At 67.3% G+C, this 25,089-nt stretch overlaps 3 protein-coding genes across 6 annotated transcripts; all 3 read left to right on the top strand.

Annotated features, from left to right (window-relative positions):
- Window positions 1-66: 66 nt before the first annotated feature.
- On the top strand, window positions 67-5,544 carry DDX41 (DEAD-box helicase 41). Its single transcript, XM_088522557.1, has 17 exons — window positions 67-125; window positions 234-332; window positions 418-577; window positions 653-727; window positions 1,077-1,137; window positions 1,752-1,888; window positions 2,141-2,213; window positions 2,380-2,533; window positions 2,656-2,792; window positions 3,038-3,200; window positions 3,295-3,426; window positions 3,589-3,660; window positions 3,926-4,022; window positions 4,164-4,313; window positions 4,464-4,535; window positions 4,801-4,911; window positions 5,178-5,544. The coding sequence occupies exons 1-17, from the start codon at window positions 102-104 to the stop codon at window positions 5,312-5,314; spliced, it is 1,854 nt and encodes a 617-aa protein (XP_088378683.1). The 5' UTR covers window positions 67-101; the 3' UTR covers window positions 5,315-5,544.
- A 280-nt stretch (window positions 5,545-5,824) lies between these two features.
- Window positions 5,825-9,401, top strand: DOK3 (docking protein 3). The gene is made up of 5 exons (XM_088522500.1): window positions 5,825-6,155; window positions 7,561-7,854; window positions 8,204-8,297; window positions 8,383-8,555; window positions 8,637-9,401. Exons 1-5 carry the CDS (start codon window positions 6,099-6,101, stop codon window positions 9,381-9,383), a joined length of 1,365 nt encoding a protein of 454 aa, XP_088378626.1. The 5' UTR covers window positions 5,825-6,098; the 3' UTR covers window positions 9,384-9,401.
- Window positions 9,402-9,638: 237 nt separating this feature from the next.
- On the top strand, window positions 9,639-21,505 carry PDLIM7 (PDZ and LIM domain 7). Of its 4 annotated transcripts, none has more exons than XM_088522541.1 (13): window positions 9,639-9,729; window positions 11,173-11,279; window positions 14,823-14,974; window positions 15,310-15,340; window positions 17,046-17,062; window positions 17,658-17,812; window positions 18,168-18,204; window positions 19,510-19,568; window positions 19,705-19,939; window positions 20,024-20,204; window positions 20,368-20,488; window positions 20,888-21,003; window positions 21,262-21,505. In XM_088522541.1, the coding sequence occupies exons 2-13, from the start codon at window positions 11,175-11,177 to the stop codon at window positions 21,346-21,348; spliced, it is 1,296 nt and encodes a 431-aa protein (XP_088378667.1). In that variant the 5' UTR covers window positions 9,639-9,729; window positions 11,173-11,174; the 3' UTR covers window positions 21,349-21,505. The 4 variants fall into 4 exon arrangements, with proteins under 4 accessions (XP_088378667.1, XP_088378665.1, XP_088378668.1 ...); XM_088522539.1 differs by lacking the exon at window positions 17,046-17,062 and adding an exon at window positions 16,106-16,278; XM_088522540.1 differs by lacking the exons at window positions 9,639-9,729; window positions 17,046-17,062 and adding exons at window positions 10,403-10,411; window positions 16,106-16,278 and having other exon boundaries at window positions 11,169-11,279.
- Window positions 21,506-25,089: the final 3,584 nt, after the last annotated feature.

Genomic DNA, 25,089 nt, shown 5'->3' with positions numbered 1-25,089 from the left:
CTCTCCGCCCCTGTCGCGTCACGCGCGCGACCGTTGCCAGGCGACAGCGCCCGCCCCGCGGCCGGCACTTCCGCCGCGCGGGGTTGCGCGGAGACGGCGCCATGGAGGCCGCGGCCGACAGGAAGGTGGGAGCGGGCCGGGCCCCAGCAAACCGGGCCGGGCCCAACCGAACCGAACCGGAGCGGAGAGGGCCGGCCTCCCCTCCCCTCCCCTCACCTCGCGTGTCCCCGCAGAGGCAGCGCGAGGAGGCGTCCGAGGGCTCGGGCCTGTCCGGCGAGGACGATGACGACTACGTGCCCTACGTGCCCGTGAAGCAGCGCAAGGCGCAGATGGTAGCGGCGCGCGGGGGGCTCCGCGGCGCGGGCCGAGCGGGGCTGCCACGGCGCCGGCCCCTTCACGGCCCCCGCGCTCTCGCAGCTGCAGAAGCTGCTGCAGATGCGACGCAAGGTGGTGTCGGAGGAGGAGCAGCGGGACAGTGGGGGCGAGCAGCGCGGCGATGAGGACGACATCCCCTTGGGACCCCAGTCCAACGTCAGCCTCCTGGACCAGCACCAGCACCTCAAGGAGAAGGCAGAAGGTAGGGGCGGCCGCAGCAGGGCTGAGTGGCCCTGGCGCACTCAGGCCTTCTCACTGTTTCCCTGACTTTCCGCAGCCCGGAAGGAGTCGGCCAAGGAAAAGCAGCTGAAGGAGGAGGAGAAGATCCTGGAGAGTGTGGCAGAGGGCCGAGGTGAGTGGCGGGAGCTCCACGTCCCTTAGGCTGCTTTCTGGAGCTGTCTTCGCTGTGTTAGTTGCTTTGTAACAGCCTGTGATATACACACCCAGGGATGGGAAAGGAAAACATAGCCGCGTCCCTCAATTGGTGCCTGACTGTGTGACTGAACTTTGCCATTGCTGGTCCCTACATACCTGCAGCACCCAGTATTTCTGTGCTCAGTAGCGCCTCTGGGTACCACTGCTTTTCAGCCATCTCTGAGCATGGTCCCCCAAACCTTTATCCCAAGTACTTCTTTGCTGGAATGGAGCGTATCTGGAGACAGATGGATTTTGCTGATTTTCCTGTGCGTCTGTTCTTGCAGCTTTGATGTCAGTGAAGGAGATGGCAAAGGGCATCACATACGATGATCCAATTAAAACCAGGTATGTTTTTTGATACAGACAGTTTCTTTCTGAAATCATCACTTTGTTGCAGCAGAGAGCTACAAGCCACACAGCCTGCTGGGCAGAACGCTGCCTGTGACTGCCGGCTCTTCTTGTGCTGTGTGACCTGGCATCTTAGCACTGTGTGTAAGATCCAGGACTCTCAGGTTATTTTGGGTGTTGTTTTACATTTGGTAAGGTAGTGAACGTTACTAGGGTACTTCTGTGTTAAACTTGGAGACTTGAGCTGTTTTTCTCCATTCTTGGAGAAGGCTAAGCTGGAGACTGCGACTGTGAGAGCCCAAGGAGCCAGCGCTGCTCGAGGCCTGGTAGTGGCAGGGACTGGTGAAGTGAGATGTGTCCAAAAGATCCTGGCACGTTACCTCCATCATCCGTTGACTGTTCACAGTTGTGGGCTGGAGTTTCTTACTTGCTCTCTGGAGAAATGTTCAGTGCACGGGACAAGCTTGGATTTTCCCATGTGCTCTCCCCACAGCGCCCTGCGAGATTCCCCGCTTTCCGTAGCGGGGCATCAGAGCCAGCCTGGGCCTTGGTGGGGGCCGCGCAGCGCCGGGCTCGCCCCACACCGTGACCTTTTCTCATTGCCTCCGCAGCTGGAGAGCGCCCCGCTACATCCTGGGCATGTCAGAGGCCCGGCACGACCGCGTGCGCAAGAAGTACCACATCCTCGTGGAGGGCGAGGGCATCCCCCCTCCCATCAAGAGCTTCAAGGAGATGAAATTCCCGGCAGGTGGGCTGGGAGCGGGAACAGGAGCGGGGCTGGCAGGGAAGCGGTGCTCTTGGGTGGCACTCGCCTTGGGGAGCAGAGTTGGCAGATCTGTAGCACTGTGTGAGATCACAGCTGGAATTCAAGACAGTAGCCATGTCTAGCTGGGGAGCGTGTTTATCACTGGTGAAAGAGCTGCTGCTGAGCAATGAGCTAGGAGAAAAGTAGGGGGAAAACTCCCATTTCCAATTGTGGATGCGTCTTGTTTTCTCACAGCTATCCTGAGGGGCCTGAAGAAAAAAGGAATCCAGCAGCCAACGCCCATCCAGATCCAAGGCATCCCCACTATGTGAGTGCTCTGTCCCGATGTGGGGGCTGTTCTGCTCCCTGCTGAAATCCACTGGGTGCTTTTCCTGCTGACGGGTGAAAGCCCCTTCACCCCACGCACCACCTGCCCCGCGGGTCTGAGCCGCTCTGCGACGGTTCTGCTCACGCTCAGCGCTCATCTCTGACAGCCTCTCAGGAAGGGATATGATCGGCATTGCCTTCACTGGCTCTGGGAAGACCTTGGTTTTCACCCTTCCCGTTATCATGTTCTGCCTGGAGCAGGAGAAGAGGCTGCCGTTTTCCAAGCGAGAGGGCCCCTACGGACTCATCATCTGTCCCTCTGTGAGTGTGTCGCGGCGCCTGCCTGCGGGGCTGCAGGGAAGCCTTTCCCGAAGCCCCTGGGGAACGGGCACAGCCGTGAGGGGCTAAGTGGAGCCGCGGGACTAACGACTTTGTGTCTGCAGCGGGAGCTGGCCCGGCAGACCCACGGCATCATCGAATACTACTGCCGCCTGCTGCAGGAGGACGGGCTGCCCCCGCTGCGCTGCGCCCTCTGCATCGGGGGCATGTCTGTCAAGGAGCAGATGGAGACCATCAAGCAGTAAGGCCTAGTAGGGCGGCTGGAGCTGGGCTTATTTCAGGGCAGGGATCTAAGAACCGGCATCCAGGCTGGTCTGGTGGGACAGGCAAGGGCTTGCGTGTGTGTTACTGCCCTGCCAGCCCACGGCCTGAGCTCTGGGGCAGGGCATGTGGGTGGTGAAATAGTTGCACCTTGAGCCCTTCGTTACATGTTGGTGCATGGGGCAGAACCTGAATGTTTGGCTGTGGCCTTCTCTCGTCCCACAGTGGTGTGCACATGATGGTGGCAACCCCTGGCCGCCTCATGGACTTGCTGCAGAAGAAGATGGTGAGCTTGGATATCTGCCGGTACTTGGCCTTGGATGAGGCTGACAGGATGATTGACATGGGCTTCGAGGGGGACATCCGCACCATCTTCTCCTATTTCAAGGTGCTGAGCTGGCACGGTCCATCCTGCACGGGGCTGTGTCGCTGTGCCTGCCCACTCGGGTGCTGAACGCTGGCTTGCACTGTTCCCTGCACAGGGCCAGCGGCAGACCCTTCTCTTCAGTGCCACAATGCCCAAGAAGATCCAGAACTTTGCCAAGAGTGCCCTGGTGAAGCCCATCACTATCAATGTTGGGCGAGCGGGCGCTGCCAGCCTGGACGTTGTGCAGGTGAGGTAGCTGGGGGCTTCCCCGTGCCAGTGTGGGAGGCCGGCGCAGCCCACAGGACACTTGGTGCTTCTTGTCAGATACCCGTGCTTCCTACAAATAGTTGTCCCTCCAAAGTCCCTCTGTTGTGTTGTCCACCTGACCCATCTCCGCGCTTGTTCCTAGGAAGTGGAGTATGTGAAGGAGGAGGCCAAGATGGTGTACCTGCTCGAGTGCCTGCAGAAGACCCCGCCACCTGTGAGTAGGGTGCAGCATGTCAGGAGTGCCCCTCAGCGCAGCCGTCCGTCTGCCACGCGGCCCTCAGCGGGGCTGGTGCTGCTGGACAAAATTGAAGGCAGTGCCATGTATGGGGATTGAGGTGACTCTGTGTGTGGTCCCGGACCCAGAGCTATTATGTGACCACTCTATTCTGCAAGAGGGAGGAGGTTTCTCTGGAGGTTGTGCTGGTTCCTAGCAGGGGCAGAAAGGCTCTTCTCTTTCCTTGATGCCTGTGCTGTGGCAGGTGCTGATCTTTGCGGAGAAGAAGGCAGATGTTGATGCAATCCATGAATACCTGCTGCTCAAGGGTGTGGAAGCTGTGGCCATCCATGGAGGGAAAGGTCTGTGTGGGCTGGGCCTGCCCAGGCAGGATGTGCAGGGCCTCTCCAAGGGAGGGAGCTTGGGCTGTGAGCGGTGCTCAGCTCTGAGGCCATGGGACTGGGAGCTCTGCCCTTGCTGATTTCTGTGCTCATCTCTTGCAGATCAGGAGGAGCGGACGAAAGCCATCGAGGCCTTCCGGGATGGGAAGAAGGATGTCCTGGTTGCCACTGACGTAGCTTCCAAGGGCCTGGACTTCCCAGCTATCCAGCATGTCATCAACTATGACATGCCAGAAGAGATTGAGAACTATGGTAGGGAGCGGGCCCTGCAGGGAGTGGGAGTGCGGGATCCCAGCTGGCGGTGCAGGGCTGCGTGCTCGTCCTGGCCGCGGTTGCGGCGGGGCCCTGCTGCAGTGCTGGGGCTGCAGTGAGCCCGGCCTGAAGCTCCCTGTTTCTCTGCAGTTCACCGCATCGGGCGCACGGGCCGGTCAGGCAACACGGGCATCGCTACCACCTTCATCAACAAGGCCTGCGGTGAGAGGCGGCGCGGGGCTGGGCTGGGGCTGCCTGCAGGGTGGGCTGCAGCTCTGTGAGGCCATGCGACAGCGTCACTTGCTTCCTCGTCACCGCTGCCTTGACAGTGGCGGTTCCCAAGCAAGCAGGGCCAAGTCCCTAGGGCTTGTGGAAGGGAGATGGTCGCGGGAGATGGAGCTCCTCTGCCTCTGGCTGGCTGTCCCATCCCTCGGGGACACACTGGGCTCCTGCTCGGGCTGTCTCTGACCTGTGTCTCTGCCCCCAGATGAGTCAGTGCTCATGGATCTGAAGGCTCTGCTCTTGGAGGCGAAGCAGAAGGTGCCTCCTGTACTCCAGGTGCTGCACTGTGGGGACGAGACCATGCTGGACATTGGAGGTAAGAATCCCCGGGGAACAGGGAACTCCAGCAGGGCTGGTGGAGTACTGTGAGTGTGAATAGGCTCCTATTTCTCTGGATTCCCAGGGCATTTCCAGCATCACTTTCACCTGGGTTGCCTTGGGACTCTTGCTGCCTGGCTGCATGAGTGTCCCAGTGCTGCTGGCAGTGGGAGTTGCAGACGTAGCCCCTCTGCCCCTGGGGTGGGGACCACCCTCCTGCCATGGTACCGTGTGTGTCGCTCTGAGCCGCTCCTCCCGTTGCAGGCGAGCGGGGCTGCGCCTTCTGCGGCGGCCTGGGCCATCGCATCACCGACTGCCCCAAGCTGGAGGCGATGCAGACGAAGCAAGTCAGCAACATCGGCCGCAAGGACTACCTAGCCCACAGCTCCATGGACTTCTAGCCAGGGCACGATGCTGCCTAGCACCGCCTCCACGCGGGCTGCGGGAGAGAGCTGCTCTTTGGCTCCCTTTGTGCAAACTGTTCTCGCTTCCCAAAGCCCTGGACTGCAGCCAGGGCAGTGTCCTCTACTGCTGTGACCCCTTTTCCAAGCATTTGACCCTGTAGGATTGTTGCCAGCGCAGCCTGAGGAAGCTCCTGCTCTTGCAGGAGGAAGTGTGGGGAGCTGTGCTGCAACAGCCCCTGGCGTCAGCGGCACGAAGCGTTGGGCAAGCAGGTAGTGGTGCCTGCGGGCGGCTGTTCTGTGCCCGGCTGCCTGCTGTCTCTACGCAGCTTCTCCATGGTGGCGTGGCTGGGCTCTTACATCGCTCTCCTGCGAAGCCTCTGGCTTCCCCTGGAAGGGTTCTGCCCAGCTCGTGTCATGCACCCTCAGCTGGTGACTGCTCCTTCCTACTGCTCTTTGGCAAGGACAGTTGGTTGCCCCAGACTGTGCCCTAGTGCAGCCGGAGCTGGCCAGAGCACATGGGGCTCGAGTCAGGTGGTCCCCTCGGAGCTTCCTGTGCTCTTGTCACACATGTTCTGCTCCAGTGCCCTCGTGTTCAGGGGAGGGAGGATGGACACCTCCGGTGACCCAGCCTGCCCCTCATCCCACACACCAAAAAGGGGAAGTTGCTGAGAAAAGGAAGTCTGCCCCATGCAGTTGCTTCAGCTGCAGCAGTCACATTTCTCTGCGGATGGTAGCCTGAGTCCCAGATCTCAGCACCAGCTGCCAGGGCAGTGCTGTGCTCATGGAGAGACCGGTGAAGGATGGGATCCTCTATGTGCAGCACAGCAAATTTGGAAAGGTAAAAGGTGGAGGAGGGTTTGGGGTGGGATGAATAGTGCTGTCCTGCCCATTAATGCCCCCATAGTAGGCTCTGGCGGGGGAGGCCCTCCCCGCAGGGGCGACCCAGGCTCTCTGCAGCCGGGAAAGGGGGGAGATGGAGCCGGAGCCCTTGCCCAGGGCCGGGCTCTGCAGCGGGAGTAGCGGGGCAAGGCGGCACTGCCGTGGCTGAGGGAGCCCACCCAAGCGGGCCCCTGCTCCCACGGCCCCCCGTGTACAGGCTCTGTCTTCTCACTTGATCTCACCGCGATTCGCAGTGCAACAATAAACACGTTAACGAGGCAGAGCTGCGGGGCGTGCGTGTGAGCGGGAGCAGCACGTGGCGGTGGCGGGAGCGCAGGACGGCGCCGAGTGCTGGGCCTGCCGCGAGCCGGAGCGGGACACGCTGTGCGAGAGGGCGCCGAGGGGCTGCGCGTGCCTGGCCGCTCTGCAGGGGCCTCGGGGATGGGCACCGAGCGCTGAAGCCCTCTGGGCACATTCTGGCACTTTGTGGTACCGTTGTGGTGGGGTCGAGCCGGCCCCGTGGAGCCATGAGATGGCGCGTGGGGGGCAGTCCCCACCTCGCGGCCCAGGGGGTGCAGACCCCCGACCTGTTCCCTGTGTTCAGGGGCTGGGCTGGGCCCTGATGGTGCCTTCAGCACTCGGGGGGGACGACGGCTTTGCTGCCTGCGGGAGCTGAGCAGACCCCGCTGTGAGCGGGTGCCGCTTCCCGCCACACCGGACACAGGTATTTTGGGTGCCCGGCTCAGCTGCGTTCGGTTTCACAGGGGTGGAGGCCCTGTTGCGCTCTTGAAGCGCGTGGGCGGAAGTGCCCCCTCTATCCCATGACATGCCGGGAAGGTGCCGGGGACCGCAGAGCGTCCCCCGGGAGGAAGCGGGCTGCGAGCGGCAGGGCCTGCCTGCACGGGGCCGAGGGGAGGCTGCCTGCAGGAGCACGAGCAGCTCAAAATGGCCTTGATTTGCATGAGGGTCCGTCCCGACGCGAGGCTCAGCTGTGGCGGCGGCAGCCAGCGCGTGCAGCGGGGAGCGGCGGCAGGAGCCGGGCTCCCTTCCCAGCCGGGGGCGAGCGAGACGCAGCGGCGAGCGAAGCAGGGCCACGCGGGCCACCTTGCCAGCCCTGGCTTGGTACTGGCTTGGCCTGCAGCTGCTGAGGGACCCGCAATGGCCCCTGCTTGCTGCATCCTCCCCTCTGGCCCTGCCGAGGGGGCAGGAAGGGCAGTGCCTGTGCCCAGGGTGCCATGTCCTGCCAAGCACAGCTGGAGCCCTTGCTCTGCTGCAGAAAGGAAGGCAGTGCCGGCGAAGATGCAGCAGGCAGCGGTGTGCTGACCTTTTTTTTTCCCATCATCTTTGCCCTTCCCAAACCCCAGAGGTCCTGGAGGAAGATGCGAGCGCAGCTCTTTGCTGCCAGCCCGTCTGGTGTGGCCCGCATGGAGAAGTTTGATGTGCGGGACGATGGCACAATGCTGGAGAAGTCCTCCCTGCGGCGGTGCGCCCGCCGCGTGATCCGCCTCTCCGACTGTGTCTCTGTGGGGCCTGTTGGCACCGAGAGCTGCCCCAAAGACACTGCTGCCTTTTACCTCAACACCACGGAGAAGAGCTACGTGCTGGCAGCCGAGCAGCGGGACGAGTGGATCTCGCAGCTCTGCCAACTGGCTTTCCAGGTACCATGGAACCTTCCCCGGCTGCACACCCGGACCCTCCTTGTTCTGCTCATGGGTCAAGCGCAGTAAGGGGACTCCCTTCCCCAGTCCCTGGCCATCACCTTGGGATGGAGGGTGTTACCAGGTCCAGGGAATGCAGGAGAGGAAGGGATGAGTCCTGTTAGGTGGACAAAATTGGGGTCCTTTTGAAGGCAAGCCCCTGTTGGGAAAGTCTCCACTGTACATGCGCAGCAGGCAGAGATGCTACAGCCCTGCTCGCATGGCCCCATCTCTGCATGCCCTGTGCCACGCTCGGAGCAGCCCTGGGATGAGGGTGCCCGGGGGCCACGCTCGCATCCCACTGTTTCAGGGCACAAAGGAGGCTCCACAGAGCAGCAGCAGAACACAGCCCAGCCCCAACGTCCACATGGAGGAGAACTCCCTCTACTCCTCGTGGCAGAACCGTACGTGCTGTGGGGATGGATGGGGCTGGAGTGGGCAGCAGCTCAGTGCAGCCAGGCTCACTCTGAGGCTCTTCTGCTCCTGCAGTGACCGAGTTCCTGGTGCTGGTGCTCAGGACGGACGCAGCCGCCCGCTGTGGTCTGCATGGGCACTACCTGCTCGCCGCCCTGCCCCAGAGCCTGACGCTGAAGGACCCGCAGTCCCGCCAGCCCCTGCTCACCTGGCCCTACCCCTTCCTCCGCAAGTTTGGCCAGGACCAGGTAGGTGCTGCCCTGCTCCCCGTCTCGCCCAGGGCAGACGAGGCGGGCACCAGCCCCTCACCCTGCCCTCTGATTCTGCAGACAGTCTTCTCCTTCGAGGCTGGCCGCCGCAGCGACTCGGGCGAGGGCACCTTCACCTTCAGCACCCCGCGGGCCCCAGAGCTCTGCCGGGCCGTGGCCGCTGCCATCGCCTGCCAGCAGCAGCAGGGCAAGGATGCCCTGGAGAGCCGGCTCCCTCCTCCATGCACCGAGTCCCAGCCCCGGGACCCTGGCCCCGAGGAACTGCCACCGGGGGGGAGGGTGCACCCTGGCTCTCAAACACCCCCAGGCCTCCTCCACTTTCCCCCGCCGGAGCCCAGCAGCACTGGCCCCATCATCTACGCCTCCATCGCCCGGGGCCAGCAGCCCCTCTTCGGGCCGGGGCAACCAGGCCCTGGGCAGCCCTGGCCCACGGGGAAACCGGCAGCTGAGCACCTGTATGAGAACATCTTTGCGGCAGAGCCGGGCCGCCCAGCGGAGGAGGAAGAGGATGAGGAAGAGGAGCAGGAGCAAGGGCAATGGGAGCTGGGGTGCCGGCAAGCCCCCGAGGGCCACAGCACCGAGCCAGGCCCCCTCTATGACAACCAGGCAGCGGCGGCCGCAGCCCCGGCGTGGGGTGACCCGCAGCCCCCGGCTCCCGCGGAGCAGCGCTGGGGCCCGGCGGGGCACTGCGCCCCCGAGGAGCCTCCCCCACGGCCTGGGCCCAAGCCCCAGAGCAACCTCAAGGCCAAGCTCGTGCGGCTGCTGAGCAGGGAGGCGGCTGCCCCCGGGCCGCGGGACTGGCCATGAGCCGGGGTGGAATAAAAAGCGTGCGCAGCACCCGGCTCCCGTCCCGGTCCCGGCTGCGGCTCCGGTCCTGTCCTGTCCCGTTCCTCGCGGCGGCGGGAGGCGGGAGGGGGCGGCCGAGCCTGCGGCACCCGCGCTTGGCCGCCGGGGGGCGCCGCCGTGCCCGCCCCAGCGCGGCGGGCGCGCGCGCTGATTGGCCCCGCCGGCCTCTGGCACCGCCCACCCCCGCCCCCCCCGGCCGTACTTAAGGGCGGGCCGGGCCGGGCGGGGGCGGCGCCCCGAGTTCGAGCCCCGCGTCCTCCCGCTCCGCTCGGCCCCGCTCCGCTGGGGCGGCCCGGCCCGGCCGCAGGTGAGCGCGGGCCGGGGTCGGCGCTGCGAGCGGGGGCGGGCGGCGGGGCCCGGGAGAGGGGCGGTGTGGGGCAGGATGGGAGCCCCCTATGGAGTCGGGTAGAGAGGCCTGTGTGGGGCAGGGTTGGGGACTCGGGACCAACCCGGATGGGGGCTGCCCATGGATCAGGATGATGGGGCCCAGCTAAGGGAAAGGGGCTGGTCCCACCTGAACGGGGGGATGGGGTCGGGGGGTTTTGCGTGAAGGAGGCCCCCAGTCTGGGCACGGGGCCCGCGTGGGGCAGCACTAGGAAATGGGGGAGAGGGGGCTGGGGAGCTGGGCCAGGGTGTGTGGGGCAGGACCCTGTGCCCTGCTGCCCATCGGGAGCAGGTGCCCCGAGACCCCCAGTGCCCCACGGCAGCCCCACGACCGTGGCCCTCCCCGCATAGGGAGGCGCCGTGTGGAGTCCCCCTCCCCATCCCTCCGAAACGCTCCTCTGCCCGCGCCGTGCCCGACCCGCGGCTGCCGGGCCCCGCGGCCGGGGCGCTCCTGGGCGCCATGGGGTGGGCGGCCGCGGCCCGGCTCGCGCGGCTGCTCGGTGCTGGGGAATGTCTGACACGCAGCCCTCCCGCAGCCTCCCGAACAGGGCGCACGCCGGTGTCATCTTACACGCCTTATATAGCCCGCCCGGCCCGGCCCGGCCCGGCGAGCGCGGGGCTCACCGGCCCCCACCCCGGTCCTGTCACATCCGTCTGGGAGCCCCCGGGCCTCGGGGTGCTGCATCCATCACATCCCAGCAGGGTCCCAGAGGCACCTCCCGAGGTGCTGGAGCGCTGCTCGGGGGTGCTGGCTGGTCCCCGTGCTCCCCATGCCTTGGCTGCTTCCAGCGCCGCTGGCTCGCAGGGCAGCGCGGGGATTCCCTGGTCGCCGGAGCCCCGGCCCCACGCACAGACATGGGCTCGTGCCCAGGTAGCATCTGCTCCGCCAGCTGCTGCAGCACGAGCCTGGCTGCGCTGCCAGGCCGCTCGGCTGGCATCGCCCGGCTACTGCGCTGCTGCTGCTGGTTCACCCAGGGAAAACAGCCCTGGCTTCCACGCCTGCTGTCACTTTTCTGTGGTCTGCAGCCATTTCAGCTTTCAGCAGCGAGATCCTCCAGGGGGCTGCCGCACAGGAGAGCAGGCCCAGGGTTGGGGCAGGGAGCGCAGCCCGTGAGGGCACCGAGCACGGCGCTCGGGCTGCAGCCGGCTCCTCCGTTAGCACCAGCCGGGGCACCTCGGCTGTGGATGCTGATGGATTTGGGGCGTGTCTCTAGCCGCAGTGCAGGATAGTCAGGGTGGAACATGTCCGGGAAGGGTGACCTGCCACCTCCTGCCCCATCCCGCCAGGCGCTGGGCCCCTGCTCAGCTGCTCTCCCGCCTTGTTCCCACGCACCGTAACCCGGGATCGCACCCTATTCCCTTGCAGAGATGGGTGAAGTGGAGTCCTACAAGGTGATTCTGGATGGGCCTGCGCCCTGGGGCTTCCGGCTGCAGGGAGGGAAGGATTTCAGCATGCCGCTCTCCATCTCCAGGGTAAGAGAAGCCAAACCTCGGGAACGCCTGTCCTTTCCCTACCACCGTGGTGGGAGGCTGTGGCTGCTGGGCCCAGGCAGCTGCAGGGGAATGTGGATAAGCCGGGACCTTTGGAGGGCTGAGTTCTGCCATGATCTCATCCGCTCGGCCTCTCTCGTGGCTCCCCGCTGCCTTATCAGCGTGGCATGGGGACACGCCGGGGGGGTTCCGGGCGCAGCAGAAATTTGAAGTCCTGCACGGCCTCTGCAGCGTCGCTCTGGCTGCTGGGGGAGGCAGGGGGGCCTCTTCCGGAGCCCGTGCGGAAGGGGGCAGGGAGCTCTTCCAGCGGCCGAGCCGCCCTCCCGATCCCGCTCCAAACCGCGGCACGGGTCTCAGCGCCCCGGGCTTGTGCGCTGGGGTCAGGCCAACCGTCCTCCTGCTGCTCGGCTTCCAGGCCGAGCTCCCGCTGGCCGGGAGCGGGTAGCGCAGGAGGCAGCCCGTGCTGCGCCGCGCTGGGATGGCGGCCCTGGCCCGTTCCTGCGGTGCTGAGCGCTCCGGCTGCTCGTGGCCGAGGCGCTTTGTGGGAGCCGCTCCTGGTGCGGCGCTGGCTGAGGCCAGGCCTGTTCCCTGGACACACTTGCGTGTCCCTCTTGCTGGGCAGCCGGGTTCCTTCATGGTGCGAGCTCCGGCTACGCAATTGCCTTATAAGCCTTGGAATGTGCCTGTGTCGCCCGCGCCGCTGGCGCTCCGGCAGCTGGCACGGGAGGCCGCTCCCCGAGCAAAGGCTTCGCCCGCGGGTGCCACGCGAGGGCCTGGCCCCTACGCATGTCCCGCAGTGTCCCCACAGTGCAGGTCCCTGCAGCGCCCCGGCACCGGGCGCAGAGCCTGGGGGTGCCTGCGCGGCCGCAGCGACCAGTGCTGACCCCGAGCCCTGCCGACCCCCCCGAGCCAAGGGCTCTGCGCTCAGACGGCTCTGGCGAGTTTATTCTCTTAAAAAATGTTTCTCTTGGCTGTGAGCCAGCACCTAACAAAGGGTCTGATCAGACGGAGGAGCCTCGGAGGGCCTGGGGCAGGGGCCTTGCGCGGCAGTGCCCCGACGTGCGCGGGCCGTGCGGGCTTGGGCAGCGGTCCCTTCCCGGGCAGCGCCAAGGCAGAGGAGCGCTGCTCGCTGCGGGGCTACACGCGGCTCCCGAGAAAGCCCAGCCCGGGGCCAGGCAGCTGCACCCTGGGGATCAACGAGGATGTTCCCGGGGATGCAGCTGGCTGGGCTTCCTGCGGGGCTCTCTGAGTTGGGTTGCAGGGTGGTGGGTTCTGATCTGAGTGGAAGCCGTGACCCCATGTGCTGCTCTCCCCCTAAAAAAGCTAGAATTTGGAGCGTGCTGCTGGCTTGGCTGTCCCAGGCAGATGTCTCCCGTGTCCCCAGTGCCACAGCAGCGAGGTGCTCCCCGCAGAGCAGACCCGTGCGGGCTGTGAGCCGCGGTGCTGAGCTGCTGGTACCAGCCTGGGGGAAGAGTCGGTGGGATGTCCTGGCCACTGCCTGGGGGTGCTGGCACAGGGCCCCAGGGAGAGGTTCGTTGGGCGGCGGGTGCTCCGCTGGGCACGGTGGCCCCGGCTCCGGGAACAAAAGCCAGGCTGGGCGGAGAGGGGAGGAAGGAAGCCTTGGCTAGCGGGGCCGGGCAGGGGACTTGGCCCCGATGCAGGAAGCAGGAGGCCGGCAGGCATCTCCCAGTGCCGGCACCTGCGCAAGGGCCTTCCTGGCACGCGGTGCCGGCGGGGGCAGGGGAGCGCGGCGGTGCCGGCGCCTGCCCTCGGCGTGGGCCGGGTGCGGCGGCGTGACGCGGCCTGCCCAGCTCCCCCTTCCCGAGCAGCCGTGTGAAAACCTCTCCCAGGCTCCGAGCCCACGCAGCTCGGCTCCTTCCCCGGCCTCCAGGGCAGCAAGCCGGAGCTTGCCGGGCCCCGGAGCGGCCGGGAGCCGGCTGTGCCGCTGAGCGCCGGAGGGCACCGTCCTGCCCAGCGCTGCGCAGGGTGCCGGGCAGCTCCGGGGCACCGGCAGGGATGCTCTGCTGGAACCAAGCTGCGTTTTGCCTTGGAGCAGGATTTGGCCTTGGGCAGAGGGCCACGCTTGATACCTGGGCAAGGGACATGCTGCAGCCAGGGCGGGCAAGGGACATGCTGCAGCCAGGGCAGGCCAGGTTCTGCGCATGGGCGAGGAGGGCCTGATACTCGGTGGCAGGGATGTTCCAGCCCTCTGACAGCGCTGGGAATCTGGCTCGCTCCTTTTATGTGCATGTTGAACAGGACTTGAGGAAATACTTGGTCCTGCTCCAAGAGCCTCAAGTTCTTCCTTGCTGGAGGAGCAGGAATGGCTGCAGCCTGCCCACGTCTGTCTGTCTGTCCGTGCCTGGGAGCGCCGTGCGCGCGCCCCAGGCCCCGCTCACCTTCGGCGCTGGACACCTGGGCCCAGCATCCCGGCAGGAGAGGAGGCCAGGCCAGCCTGCCCGCAAGGCAGCGCCAGGGCACCGTGTCCGGTGCAACCGGGGCCAGGAGGATGCTCCGTGTAGCTGAGGAAGGCTGCGGCCCTGCTCCCTGCTCCCCTGCCCTAGGCAGGACCTGACTGGCGGTTCGACACGGCCCAACGTGGCCGCGGGGCTGGCGCTGCCGCCGCCGGCGCAGGGAGAGGGCTGGAGGAAGCGGCGCGGACGGGGACGGGTGTCTCCCTGCCCTGAGGGGGCTGGTGCTGCTCCGTGCGGGATGAGGTAACGTCTGCGCCTGCCGATGCCGAGGACGGGCGGCCGGGAGAGCCGTGCGGACGGCCGGGGGTAGCGGGGGACCTGGCGGGGGCGGCCCCTGCCCCCTCTCCCTCCGCCCAGGCCTGGGAAATGCCTGTGGTCACGGCTCCGGCAGGCGAGACGCGGGCTGCGCCGCGAGCCCTGACTCACCCGGCTCGCTTCCTGCCCCGGGATCCGGGGACGGCTCCGTGGGGCCGGCTGAGCCAGCGCAGCCTCCCCTTGGGCATGGCCAGGAAGGTGCAGGCCATCCTGGGGGCCAGGGCCCTCCTGGGGTGGCACCAGCCGTCCCTGCGCCAGGGCAGTGCCCTGGGAAGCGCTCAGGCTCCTGCTGCTGCACAGAGGAAGGGACTGCTCTAAGTCATGGAATGGGATATGGGGGGTGATGGAGGTGGTCCGTGGTGCCGCCTCGGACCCTGCCTGTGTGCTTGGCAGGGAGAGGCCCTGCTGGGCACCGGGAAGAGGTGCCTGCCCTGCGTCTGGGTGCTCCATGCCAGGCCAGGAGCTGCAGGCTGTCCCAGATCTGTGCTGCCCGTGTGGCTCTTGATGACAGAAAAGGGCAGGACAGAGGGTCTCTGTGGGCTGGGGAGCTTGTCGGTCCCAGCTTTGCTGTGGCGCTGCAGGCAGCTCCAGTTCCCAGCAGCACTGTGGGGTGCATTGCCTGGCTGAGCCTCGCTGAGCCGCTGCAGACCCCTGCTCTCATGGGGGTGACAACGTCCCCTGCTCCCGCGTCCCGTGTCTGGCTACCCTGGCTCTCCCTGACTCCTGTGTCTTGCAGCTGACTCCAGGCGGGAAGGCGGCCCAGGCTGGCGTGGGAGTGGGCGACTGGGTGCTGAGCATCGACGGGGAGCTCACCAGCCCCATGACGCACATCGAGGCCCAGAACAGGATCCGTGCCTGTGGGGACAGGCTCTGCCTCACCCTGAGCAGGTAGGGCTTGTGGGTGGCGTTGGGGCATCCAAGCGGAGCCGGGTCCAGGGCCCGGCGCTGCCTTCTTGCACTGCTGCTCCTCACCCGGCAGCCCTGCAGCCCCGAGGTGGCGTGGAGCAGGCTCGGCCCCGAGCTTGGGCTTCCCCCCTTGGCTGGATGCAGGCCTAGCCCAGCCGCAGGTAGCCTGGCTCGAGCCCGTCACTTCCGAGCCATGGGGCAGTGCCAGCCGGCTGTCCTTTCCCAAGGGCTGGTGCCCACGGTATCCTCGGCCTGGCCTGGCTCTGGTGGTTGCTGGGCTGGTTCCAGCACCTGCCTTGCTGTCTCCTCTCTTGCAGAATCCCGAATGCCGTGGGGAAGCAGCAGAAGGTACGTCCTGCTCCCGGTGCTGCTGGCAGCAGCTCGATCCTGCGCTGGGGGAAGGGAAATGGCTGAGATCAGATAGAGGGAATAGACTTTGCTCCTGGAGCCCGCGGGCTACTAGGGGACTAGGGCACATTCAGAGGGCTAGAAAATTCCCTTCTGGAAGAGCAGCTGTGACCCCCGGGACTGCAGGGCAAGCGAGGGGGCAGGACCAGCCAGGCAGCGCATCCAGATCCCACTGCTGCATCCCCATGCGTGCCCGGGCCCGGGAGCCGGCAGGAGCACAGAGCGCCCTGCGGCAGGGCAGGAGGCCGGGAGCCGGCACTGCCTTGGGGCCCCGCGGCTCCCAGTGCCAGGGAGCGCCCTGGCACGGAGCGGCCGCACAGGGAGGCAGGAACAGGGCTGGTGGCTCCCGGCAGAGGCCACCTGCACGTCTCCCCTGCCTGCTTCCCGCGGGGGGACGCGTGAGCAGCGCGTGTGCATGCGTGACCACCCTCCACGGGCACTTACTAATCTCTCAGTGGCCCTCGGGCCAGTTGGCTGCTGAGCCTGGTGGCCACGGCCTGGACGCCCAGCGGAGCAGGGACGTGGTGCCTGCGGCACGTGTGCTGTCCATGTCTGTGTGCCTGGATGTGTGTCCGCAGGGCCCTGCAGGCGCGGGCAGGGCTGGCTTTGTCCCCTGGCTGCCCACCGCACCGCCTGGCCCGGGGCTGCCCCTTGCATGCCGCTTGACGTGCGAGCCCGTGTCCGTGTGTTTTGTGTCTCGCTCAGGACTCACTCCCCTGCTCTGAGCCCCCGAAATATAACTTCGCTCCCAGCACCGCCCTCAACAAAACTGCTCGGCCCTTTGGGGCCGGCTCGCCTCCGAACCCACCGCCCGGGCTGGTGACGAAACCCGTGACGTACGTGCCCCTGGCGCCCGCCTGCACCCCCCAGCACAACGGGTACGTTGCTGTCCGTCCCGCTCCCCGAGGACGGGCCGGGGGCAGCCCTGCCTTGCGTGCTGCCTGCCCGCTGTGCCCTGCATGCCAGGCAGCCACGGGTGGGAGCGGGCAGCGGTGCCCGTGCCGCCTGCCCCGATGGCTGGTGCTGCGAGTGCACGGCAGGACCGCCACGCGCGGGGACTCGTGCACACACACGTGTCTGTGCCCCGCGGGTGGACGCGTCCTCTTGCCTGGGCACTGGGCAGCCCTGCGTGGCACAGGCAGCGTGTGCGTTCGTGCAGGGCACTTGCTGGCGTCTGCAACAAGCCCTGCAGCAAGGGGCAGGGGGAGCTAAGGCTACCTTATGGGGTTGCTCTTGCAGCCCTACCAGCCCTGAGGCTGCGGGGATGGGCTGGGGAAGGGGAGCCCTGCAGCTGGCCACGGGCTGTGCCAGAGCCCTGGGAAGCAGATCCTGTGTCTGCCCGCTCCGCCGCGTGCCAGCAGGCTGGGGAGCTCGAGGGAATGAGGGATGTGGCCGTGCCAGAGCAGGGCACAGGCCGCCCCTTGCACCCAGGCTGTCGTGGGGAAGGGAGGGCCCGTCTGGTCTGTTGGTGACTGCCCCGCTGTGGCCCGTGCCCTGGGCGAGCTGGGCATGGGGCTCGGGGGCAGGGGGCCTGGTGCAGGCTGTAGGTGAGCGCCGGAAACCTCTTGGAGGCTGTGGGTCTAATTTCACCTTCCTTTTCTTTCTTTCTCTCCTCCCTTTCTCTTTCCCTCTCTCTCTCCTGCAGGTGCAGAGCCTTGACAAGTCAGTAAGCCTTTTGCCTCTCCTCTCTAGCCTTCCCGCATGCCTCTTGTGCTGTTAGTGCCCTGTCCGTGCCCTGTTCTGCAGGGGCAGGGTTCAGCCCGGGGGCTCTGTGTCTCCGGGGCCCCGACCGGCCGCCTCTCTCGGCGCTGTGCTCAGTGTGCAGCGCTGCCCGTGCCTGCGGCAGCCAGGCCTGCAGCGCCCTCCCTGCAACGCGGCCTCACGAGCGGCATCCTGGCTGTGCCGGGCACCCTGCCCAGGGCCGGGCAGCTCCGGCCTTGGCACTGGAGGTGTTTCCTGGGCTCTTGTGCTGCTCCCCTGGGTGTGATTTTTACCTTGGCTTTTGCTCGCCCTGTCCTCCCTGCGCCTGGCCCTGGAGGCCAGAGCCAAACAGCCCAAGATGGGCACAGCCCGAGATGGGCACAGCCGTGTTTGGACTTCCTTAGCGGCCCCAGCCCTTCCCGTGCAGAGGATGGGTAAGGTGCCGGGGGGACACGCGCTGTGCCGCCCGCCAGACCCGCACTCGTGCCGCTGTCGTTCCCACCGAGGTGCCCGGGAGCGTTTCCCGGCTCAGCGCGCTGCCCTCTGTCGCTCGCAGGCACCCCCCCCGGCCGCTGAGCCCCCCGGGCCTCCTGCCCTGTGACCCCAGCAAATTGAGGCTGATAGAGGACACGGAGGACTGGCGGCCCCGCACCGGGACCTCGCAGTCCCGCACCTTCCGCATCCTGGCCCGCCTCACGGGCACGGACGGCAGTAAGTTCCTGCAGGGGCCCTGGCTCCCGGGGGATGCCCAGGCTTTGCCCAGGCAGCTGGAGCCCGGCACAGGCTGTGGGTGCGCAGTGGCACCCAGGCCTTAGTTTTGGCGGTCTTGCCCTTTCCGGGAGCAGAGGGCTGGCGCGGAGCTGCCCTGGGCCGTGCTGCAGCGCGGGCGCGCGGTGGTGCTGCTCGGATGGAGCCCGTCCTTGGCGCCATGGCCCGGACGGGGCGCGCGGCCGCGATCGGGGCCGGAGGGGCGAGGGAGGAGACGGCAGCTTTTCCTTCCCTTCCTGCTCTGCCTTGGGCGCAGCAGACTGACTCTCTCTCCTCCTTTCTCTCCTGCTGCTCTCAGTTGACGATGATGATGATGAGCTTGTTAACAAGTCCAGGTAAGGGGGGTGCGCACCAGGCCGTGAGCTCCTGGGCTGCGTGGATGCTGGGACCCCGCTGCGCGTGCGGGCGCCGGGTGTGCAGCCTGCGCCGCTCGCTCGCTCTCGCGTGATAGCTGCTTGTTGGGCCTCCAGCAAACCTCTTCCTTGCCATTGCTGTAACTTTTCTTCTTTCCCTGCCTCCTCCTTCCTCCCTTTCCCTCTCTGTCCTTCCTTCTCTCCAGAGCAAAGTTCTTCACTGAGCTGCGGAGCCCGCGCTACGCTCGCCTTCGCGACTGGCACCACCAGCGCTCAGCCACTGCTCTGAACATCAAGTCGTGAGGGGCTGGGCCGGGCCTCGCTGCCCCCCGTGGCATCCCCACCGTGGGGTGTCTCCGTCCCGGCCGGGGCCCTTTGGGCACTGCTGGCACTGAGCTGGGGAGGCTGAGCTGCACTGTGGCGTCCTGGGCCGAGCGGGGCGGGGGGGCCTGGTGGCACTGGCAAAATCCCTGCTGGAAAACGATTGGCAGCAGTTGGACCCTGGCCATGAGACCCCGTGGTCCGGGGAGCCTGCGGAGAGACTGGGAAGCCGGGCAGAGCTGGAGCGAGCGCTGCCGGTGTCTGTGGGGACTCGGGCAGGGGGATTGTGCCCTGCCTCACGCGGGGCAGCGATGGGCAGAGCCCCCGCGTGCGGCGCCTCCTTGGCCCGCGACCTCCCCGTGCCGGGGCTCCGCGCGTGCCTGGTTTGCTCTGCGGCAAATAAAGGCTCCTGGTCTCGCAGCCGCCTCCTTCTGGTCTGTGCCCTGGCGGGGCACGGAGCCCCCGGGCTCTCCCCCGACTCTCCCTTCTCTCGGTTGGGGTATCGCTGCCTGCAGCTCGGCCGGAGCCGGCGCTGCTCACCAGCCATCAGTGCTCACTGCTGCTCCCGGTTGCTCACGAGCCCGGTGCTGGCAGTGCCATGGGGAGCACCAGCCAGTCCTGCCTCGCTGGCTGGGATGGCAGAGCCCTGAGTATCCCCGGCTGCTGGCACTGGGTCCCAGGGCTCCCTGTCTTGGGGCTCCGAGCAAAGCCCCTCTGAGTCGCGGTGTCTGGCGCCTGTCATGTCTGCGCGGGCAGCGGCATCGTCGTGCCCGGCTCAGCCCGGAGCACCCCGGAGCGCTGAGCAGGGTGCCGGAGACCCCGCGGGGCCCCGTCTCTGCGGTGCTCGCGGTACCTGGCTCTGTCACCCGAGCTGCTGCGGGGCTCCCACGGGCTCTGCTGGGGTGGGTGCCCTGCTGATGTGCGCAGGGGCAGCACGGCAGGCTGGAGTAACTGGTTATTCTGTAGCCAGGTCTCCGTGCCGGACTCGTCCTCGGGAGCAGTGATGAAGACGGAGCCGGTGCTGGGTAAGTGGAAAATTTCCTATGGGTTTTTCAGGTCCGGGGAGAGACAGGGTAAGGGCTGGTGCTGGGGAAGGCTTCTTGCCCCGTTTTGGGATGAGGTTCCTTGGAGGGGGCTACAGAGATGTCCATGTGTGCGCAGCCCCCAGGACGCCCACGACCACCCCTGGCCCTGCCAGCCGCCCACCCTGGGCTGTGGACCCCACGTTCGCCGAGCGCTACGCGCCGGACAAGACGAGCACGGTGCTGAGCAAGCACAGCCAGCCGGCCACCCCGACGCCCATGCAGAACCGCAGCTCCATCGTGCAGGCGGCCCAGCAGGCGCCCGAGGGCCCCGGCCGCACGCCGCTCTGCTACAAGTGCAACAAGGTCATCAGGTGAGACGCTGGCGGCCCTGGCCGCGCCGTGCCAAGGGAGGCAGCAGCCTGCGGCGCCGCTCACGTGGCTCTGTCCTGCCGCAGGGGACGCTACCTGGTGGCCCTGGGACACTATTACCACCCGGAGGAGTTCACCTGCTGCCAGTGCAGGAAGGTGCTGGATGAGGGCGGCTTCTTTGAGGAAAAGGGCACCATCTTCTGCCCCAAGTGCTACGACTCGCGCTACGCGCCCAGCTGTGCCAAGTGCAAGAAGAAGATCACTGGGGTGAGTGTCGCTTAGCCCTTGCACCTCGCTGCCTTGGCACCCTTGGCTCTGCCCCTTCGCACCCTGTCGGAGCTCTGCCCCCAGGCTCCCTTGCCCCTTTCTCCATGGCATGAGGGGTCCCACGGGGCACAGGGGCAGTGCGTTGATGGCTCTTCCCCTCCAGGAGGTCATGCACGCACTGAAGATGACCTGGCACGTGCAGTGCTTCACCTGCGCCGCCTGCAAAACGCCCATCCGCAACCGCGCCTTCTACATGGAGGAGGGACAGCCCTACTGCGAGAGAGGTAGGGGACGGGGCCCCGCGCCGGCGTCACCAGGGTGCGGGTGAGCGGCGCCGTCCCCTGGCCATGGCCAGGGCGCCCCCTCCTCCCTGCAGCCGCTGTCCCCGTCCTCGGCGCTGCCGGCTGGTGCCGCTGCTCCCGCATCGCCATGGTGACGGCGGAGGATGCGCGTCGAGGGCGAGCGCTGCACCCTGGGAGAGGAGTTTCACCTCCCTCCCCTGGCCTGGAGGCGGCCGGGGCAGCCGGGGACACCCTGCGCGGCACAGGGGCCCGGCACGTCGGGCCTTGTCCCCCCGCAGGCTGGGAGGGAGTTGTCCCCGGGCCGCGCTGCAGCTCTGCTCCCCTGGGACCAGCGGTTGCGGTGCTGGCGAGCGCTGACCTGGGCTCTGCCTCCCCTCGCAGACTATGAGAAGATGTTTGGCACCAAGTGCCGCGGCTGCGACTTCAAGATCGATGCTGGCGACCGGTTCCTGGAGGCGCTGGGCTTCAGCTGGCACGACACCTGCTTCGTCTGCGCGGTGAGCTGCGTCCCCCGCCGCCTGGGAACTGGCGGGAGGCGGGCGAGGGGCCTGGCTCCTCCTGCGCCCGCGCGCCCCGCGGGGCTGCCCGCAGCCGGGGCGCTGCAGCAGTGCGCTCTGGGGCCTGGGCTGCAGCCGCTGCACAGCAGCTCTGCCGTGTGCGCGGTGCTGGTGCTGAGCGCCGGGCCGCGGTCAGGGCAGCGGCCGGAGGCCGGGCGCTGGCTCGGCCCCGCTGATGGCGTGTGCTCTCCTCCCCAGATCTGCCAGACCAACCTGGAAGGGAAGACGTTCTACTCCAAGAAGGACAAGCCGCTGTGCAAGAGCCACGCGTTCTCCCACGTGTGAGGGGCGGCAGCCGCGCCGTGCCCGCGCACGCCCCTGGCCCTGCATGCTCCTCTCCCCCGCCCTGCCCCCAGGAGCCAGGCTGGGAACTCGCCCCTTCCCCTGGCTCCTGCCTCTTTCCTGGAAGCTCCCGGCCCCGCTCAGGCCCCGGGGCAGTGCAGGGCCCTGAGCCCCCTGCTTGTTGTGCACCCCTCTGGCTGACCCCAGGAGCCAGGGGATGGGAACAGCTTGAGTTTGCTGCCGGGGTTGGTGCGGCCACGCGGGCGCTGGAATGGGGGCTGCTCCCTGCACCTCCCCGCGCCCCCCCGCAGCAGTGCCAAGCCCTTCCCGCCTTCCCTGCTCCGCTCTGAAGGCGGTGCAGGGGCTGCAGACCCAGCGCTCGCGCTGCAGCGGCCCTGCCTGCAGCAGCCCCCCGCGGTGCCGGGCACAGGGCCGCGTGCCCGGTCGGCCTCGGCCGAGGGCTGACAGTGTCACTGCTGACGGCCAGCGCGGGTTCCCCCGGGCTCGCAAACAGCTTCCTACCAAAGAGCGTGTGCCACCGCTGTCCCCGAATGTAAATGCCTCTCCCAAACCCGCACTCTCCGGTTGGGCTGTGTCTGATGTAGCCACGGTGCTTTTAGTGCCTTTAATAAACACCTCCGTGCAAGCGCTGCCTGGTTCGGGGCGGGCGGTTTTGCCGAGCGAGGGGCAGCCCCAGGGGAAGGTCACGCGCAGCCCTCGCCCCTCCCAGCCGTAGCTGTGGCCCAGGGCCTGACTCAGCTCCCTGGAGCCTCCTTGGGAAAATCCGCCTTCTCCTTGGCCTCTGTCAGCCAGGATTGTGCTGGAGGGACCCCTGTGTCATCTAGGTCATCCATCCCCGTTTTTAGCACGCAGCGGCAGCCCGTGCAGCCGGCATCCCTCTGAGCATCCCTTGGATGCTGTTGGAGCGAGGCTGCAGCAGGCATGAGACGGGGGGGAGACAGGTTGCTCGGAGCTCAGCTCTGACCCCGCGGGGCTCACGCCTGCCTGGCGTCATCCCTGCTGCGCCCCGGTGCTGAGGCCTGCGCAGGGGACCCAATTCAGCAGGTCCAAGTGGGCCGGACGCGCCAGTTCTGGACGCACTTCGACGCAAAGCAGCCAAGTCCTTCCTCATTAAATACAGCTGCTGTCCTGAAGGACGGGGGAGAGGCAGGTCTGGCACCTCCGCCTGGAGCCGGCTCCGGGGCAGTGGGTGTGGGGACGAGCCGATCTCACCGCTCCGATCTGGCAGCTGTAACGGTCATTAATAATTGCAGCTCTTAATGCGATGAGCAATTGCAAGGAAAATTGCGTCTTGCTAATCTGCTGGAAGGTTCTGCCGGGGCCGGGTCAGGCTGCGGGAAGCCAGCGTGTGCCCGGCACCGCTGGGAGCCGGCTGGAGGCCGTGGCGGGATGCAGGGCTGCGTTTCCCTATTGCCCCTGGAGAAATGGGAAATGCTGCCAGGGACCGAAGGGGAAGAGCAGGAATGAGGGAGGCAGGTGTGGGCCGGCGCAGCGATGGCTGCATCTCCGTGTGAGCGGCGCGGGCCGAGCAGCCCCGTGGCGCTGCCAGGGTGAGGGCAGCTGCCGCTCCGGTAACCGTGCGGGGCCACGCGCAAAAGGAGCTGTGAAAAGCAGCAAAAGGTTCGAGAGCGCCTGGCTGGTGCTGCCCGTGGGGCCCTCTGTGTGTGACCTGCTTTAAAGCCACCCGTTTTGGGCCGCTCAGAGGCAACCTGGGACGGGGCCTGTGGGAATGGCCGGGGGGCGCAGCAGGATCCCCTGGGGAAGCAGAGGGGCGAGCAGCAACAGGCCGGGCTGCGGGAGGAGGCAGGAAGGCAGCGCGTGCTCGGCAGGGCCAGGACGCCGGGACGTGGCCCATGCCCGCAGGTGAGTGCAGAGCGGAGCCAAGGTCGGGAGCAGCAGGCAGGGCACGGCGGGGCGGCCGGGACCAGCCCGCGCAGGCGGCCGCAGAGCCCGCGCTGGGCAGCTCAGCCCAGGGGGACGGCGGGGATGGGAAGCCGGGGTTGAGGGCAGACACAGGGCAGCCGTGCGCAGCGGCACCCGGGCTGCCAGGGTAGCGTGTCCTGGGAACAGGTTGTGCCAGCTCAGCCGCAGGGCGCCTGGCCTTGGAGCGGGGCCAGGGCAGAGCCGGGCAAGCAATCGCGGCGCTGGAGCCAGCCTGCCTCCCCCCGAGGCAGGTGATGGCTACGCAGCTGCAGAGCAGCTCCCCAGCACAAGGTCGGACACACTGGGGTCTCTACTCCTGTGCTTTCTGGGACCCTGTTGCCCCTGGTCCCTACTGATGGCCTCTGGCAGCTGAGCTGCCCGGAGGGCACTGCTCTGCTCTGCTCTGTGCTGTGCGGAGAGCAGCTCTGGCCACCAGCACTGCGCGCCGAGCGGGGGCTCCTGCGCAGGCAGCAGAAGGAGGGTCTCGGGTGGGCTGCGGAGGTGGAGCCTGAGGAGGGGCCGCGGCGGTGCCGCTCGGAGAACAAAGCCATGCGGCGCCCGCGGCGGCCCCGCGCGGGCTCCCGCCACCTCCGCCCCCGGGCCAGCTGGGCCACTCGCGAGGCGCCTGCCGGGCCCGGCCGCCTGCCCCCTTGCCGGCCACTGGCAGCTGTTCGACAGCTGCTCCCAAACTCCCGCAGCCTCCGAGGGCGGCTCCGGCCGCTCGGAAACGCGGAGTGAGGAGGAGGGGAGCAGCCACCCGGGCAGGGAGATGGGGCAGCCGTGCCTGGGGGCTCTTGCACAGGCTGCTCACGATGGCCGCACTGTCCTGGCACCAGCCCTGACTTGCAGGGATGAGGCCCCACGTGGCTCCTGTTTAGAGAACCCCCCCTTTGGCCTGGCTGCTGCCCCTTGTCGTGTTTGGGAACTGGGCAGTGCTGGGGGCAGGGATGCAGGATGGAGCAGGGTACTCCAGCTTCCCTGGCAGACGTGTGCTGGTCCAGGGATGACTGAGCGCATGTTCCCAAGGAGCCCCAGGCTGGTCCCTGCAGGGGCTCAGCTGCAGGGGTGCCCCTGGAGCCCAGCGAGGGCCTGGTCCAAACCCCCATCCCAGAGAGCAGAGTTTTGCTCCAGAGGAAGCCTCGCGCCTGCCCCGGACCTGAGGGGCCCCTCTTGGGGGGTGCAGACTCTAACTGGGAGCACATGGAGCTGTGGCCAAGGGCCCTAGGGGGCCGGGAGCACCCAGACTGTCCCTCTTTGGGCCCGAGCAGGGCCCTGGGGGGGCCTCAGGAGTGGGGTCAGCTGTAGAGCAGCTAAGAGGGTTGCAGAGGTGAGACCATGCAGAGAAGGAGCAGTTGTGCCCAGCCCTGCTGACCAGGGGGATCAGAGCCACATGGGAACAGAGCAGGACCTGTCAGGGAGCAGCTGGGACCAGGAGGGATGGGGGGAGCAGCCTGGCAGCAAAGGGGGCCCCCGGCAGCTTGGGCCACTCATGACTTGTGTGACAGCGAGCTGGGTGCATGGGGGAGAGCCCAGGGCACAAGGTCCCTGGGGTGGAGAATAGACTAGGGCACAAGGTCCCTGGGGCACAGGGACCAGAGAGGACAGCCCCGAGCGTGGAGTCTGTGTGTGCGGGGTCCCCGGGTGCGGGGTCCCCGGGTGCGGGGTCTCTGCACATGGGCTCCCTGGGGTGCGGGGTCCCCGCGCGCGCGGTCAGCCCGGGGAGGGGCCGGTGCTGGCGGCGCCCCCGAGCCCGGCGCGGCGGGGGGCGGCAGCGGGGCCGGGCCCGGGCCCGGGGCGGGG

Source organism: Tinamus guttatus, unplaced genomic scaffold (genome assembly GCF_059628265.1).
Source record: "Tinamus guttatus ecotype Peru unplaced genomic scaffold, ASM5962826v1 Tinamus_guttatus_pri_ptg000155l, whole genome shotgun sequence".
Classification (NCBI taxonomy): Eukaryota; Metazoa; Chordata; class Aves; order Tinamiformes; family Tinamidae; genus Tinamus; species Tinamus guttatus.
The sequence above is the reverse complement of the archived record's forward strand: the minus strand, read 5'-3'. Positions and strand labels throughout refer to the sequence as shown.